At 37.3% G+C, this 2978-nt stretch overlaps 1 protein-coding gene across 1 annotated transcript in view; it reads right to left on the reverse strand.

The window, feature by feature from the left end:
* Positions 1–2978, reverse strand: part of LOC104490115 (ATP-binding cassette sub-family A member 13-like) — a gene marked incomplete at its 3' end in the record, with an annotated part of 35860 nt that overhangs the window by 14268 nt on the left and 18614 nt on the right. The window contains exon 12 of the mRNA XM_010132363.1: positions 54–1451. Coding sequence (XP_010130665.1) covers positions 54–1451 — 1398 coding nt within the window. The remainder of the gene's footprint in view (positions 1–53; positions 1452–2978) is intronic.

The following is a 2978-nucleotide window of genomic DNA, read 5'->3' on the forward strand; positions in this document are numbered from 1 at the left end:
TGCTCTGGTAGCTTCCACAATAACCATAGCTGTATTATTGCACAGTTCGTCACCAGTTGCATTTAAAAGACTTTCAGAGAGACTTGCCAAATCATTTCTTAGACAGACAAAAAAGGTTGAATTCAAATTTAAGATTTTGGATGCTTCTTGAAAAATCTCTGTCCAGGTTTGAAGCCATGTAAAAGTGCAGTGCAAGGCAGAAGGAACACTTACCTTATCTAAGTTTGTTATATTAGACAGAACACTGTCCAAGGGAACCAGAAGTAAGTTGTAAACCTCTGCTGAATTATCTGCAGAAGTAATATTTGATAGATAAAAATCAGTGCATCCATTATTTACCAAGCATTCTGGGGGGACATCAAGAAACTGTTCCAAATAACAAAAGGCAGCCATTTGGAGCTCGTCGTCTATAAACAAGGTTTTAATGCTGTTCAGAGTGCTGTAGACAACTTGCATCTCTTTTTTTCCTTTCTGTGCAAGAGACTGGGCCTGAAACTCTGTGTAGTTGTAAATGGTTAGTAACTTTTCGCAGAGAGACTTACTGGTGAAGTTCCATAGAAGATTGAAAGTTTCAGAGAGAAAATCAAAAACTTGATCCCTATCTTGGGGATCATGCCATGCTTGAAAAGATGAAATCTCTTTTGAAGTCTCATAAAGAAACGTTAACAGAGTTCTATTGTTCTCAACATTTAAGACCAGATCATAGTTCTGATACAGAGACAAAAGTATGCGAACAAGTGAGGCCGCACTAGTACTGTTTAATTTTTGGATGTGTTGAAAGAAATTGTGCACAATTTCTTCTAATTTTTGTACTTTATATGTAAAAGTTGCATTTGAGAGTAAAAAAGAGGAGGCATTACTCGCTCCATGAATTGTGCTGAAAGATACATTGACATGATCACCAGTCAGTAATACAACCTCATAGAGATTCCTTAGGAATTTTTCACTCAAGTGTTTTAGATGGTTCAAAGCAGCAATATTTAACTCTGGCCAATAAGTCAGGGGTTTTTGCAGCAATAGCATACTTCTATTACGGATTTTATTTTCAGAAATAGAAAATGTAATTCTAGATAAGGCCTCAAATACTTCCTCCTCTTCCATTTGACTCAAATGAGAGAGCCTAGAATGAAATTCATGGAATACAATTTTCACTATATGCCAGAAAACCTCTGTCTTCTCTTTTGTCCAGAAACTCTGAAGAGGCTGAAAATTTTGTAGCTCATTATGGAGTTTTAAAACTGCAGGTAAGAAATTGATGGCAGATTCTTTCCCCTCAGCAAAATTTTTGAGCCATATAATTGTATTATCCAAAACATTTTTGATTAGAGACTGGTTTGAAGAGGCTGAGAAATCAAGCATTATAATTTCTTCTGTGACTTCCACAAGACGGAAAAGACGATCCATTTCCTTTTCACCAGAGATCCTTAAGTTTTCTTCTTTCTTTAAAAACTCTATGAAAGATGTCAAATTCCTGAAAAATTAAGCATGAGTTTTCTTGTTAGTTGTCTAACAGTCAGAGAAGAATTGGTTAAATATATATTCTATAATTTTAGATACAGTAATCTTAAGGAAATTTCAAAAATCATTTAAATAGCAGTCACAAATTAATCTGCAAAACCTGAAATCTCACAAATGAATCAATTTGCTTTTCAAAAGTGTGACAAAACTGACTGAAAAGTCACAGACACATTCAAATCAACACCTGAATGTAGGCAGCTAGGTTAAAGAGGTGTGCATTTATCAGTAATTATATAATCAAGCTTGTAAGCCACAAAGGGTCAAACACCTTTAATGTAAGTATGCCACATTTTCAGCTGCCGAAAAGAGCAGCTCTGCAAATTAATTTCTTTTATATAAAGGAATTTAGCAATAAAATCAATCAAAAGCTAATTATTTCGTGAATTCTGAAGATTGATTGTTGTTTGATCATAACTATTGAAAGCAAAAACATTCCAGGTGACTGATAGCTGAATACTCCTTTATTAATAATCTAGGAAAAAAACCCAAATATGAAGTCACAGTGAAAGTTGGAATGGTCCAACTGATGCTTCCACTGTGTCAATACTATTTATCAAAAATGTTTAGTAGCTCTGTAGGGCTGGTCAAGACTGAGGTGCATTGAAAAAAGGAGCATTTCAACACAAAGATCTTGAGTTGATAATACCTTCTCCTTAATACGTTGCCTTTTAGTAGTTAAAACACAGAACACTACATATCATTCACAAGCTTTGTGAGGGAATTTCTCTGTTAATGCCCTGGTTTGAGTTAGGACAGAGCTCATTCTGTTCAGTGATTTCACCTTCCAGCTCAGTCCCTGCTAAGTGACGGCACTTTCTGGAGTTAACGGCGTATTTTTGCAGACAGTGTCTGCTCCTAGTAGTGACAACATTTGATGTTCACAGTTACTATTGGGGTTGGTCTGCAGAATGCTCCTATGCTCTTGCTCCTGTGCAGACCAAGGTCACTGCTAAATCCTGTGTGCCACAATGGAGGGTGCAGTAAGTGAGAGGCTGCACTTGGGGGAGGAGCAGACAGGACAGGTGACCCTACACTGACCAACAAGGTGTTCTATCCCTTAGATGTCATTTTCAGTATAAAGCTGAGGGATCTCAAGGGCCAAGACTGCTTCTTCAACGGCCAGCTTCTGAGGAAGACTCTATCTGTTCTGCCTTTAATCCCAATCTGTGAATTCCTGAATCGAGTTCCTAAAATCCAGTTCCCAAATTCCCCTCTGCCACTGAGTCCAGTCTGGGACTTCCCCAGCACCTGCTCACAGCATCATTGGTGATGTTGATGTGACTGCCATCGGGGGATGAGTTTGGTATTTGTATATATTTCATTTTATTATTAATAATTTAATATTGTTAATATTTAAAGTTTTAGATTTCTTTTCCAGTCTATGAGTCTCTCCCTTATTCCCTTTGTCAAGAAAGGGGTGTTAGAGAGAATCTGTCATTCGTCTAGTGGCTGGGGCCGGC

Source organism: Buceros rhinoceros, unplaced genomic scaffold (assembly GCF_000710305.1).
Source record: "Buceros rhinoceros silvestris isolate BGI_N320 unplaced genomic scaffold, ASM71030v1 scaffold6563, whole genome shotgun sequence".
NCBI lineage: Eukaryota > Metazoa > Chordata > Aves > Bucerotiformes > Bucerotidae > Buceros > Buceros rhinoceros.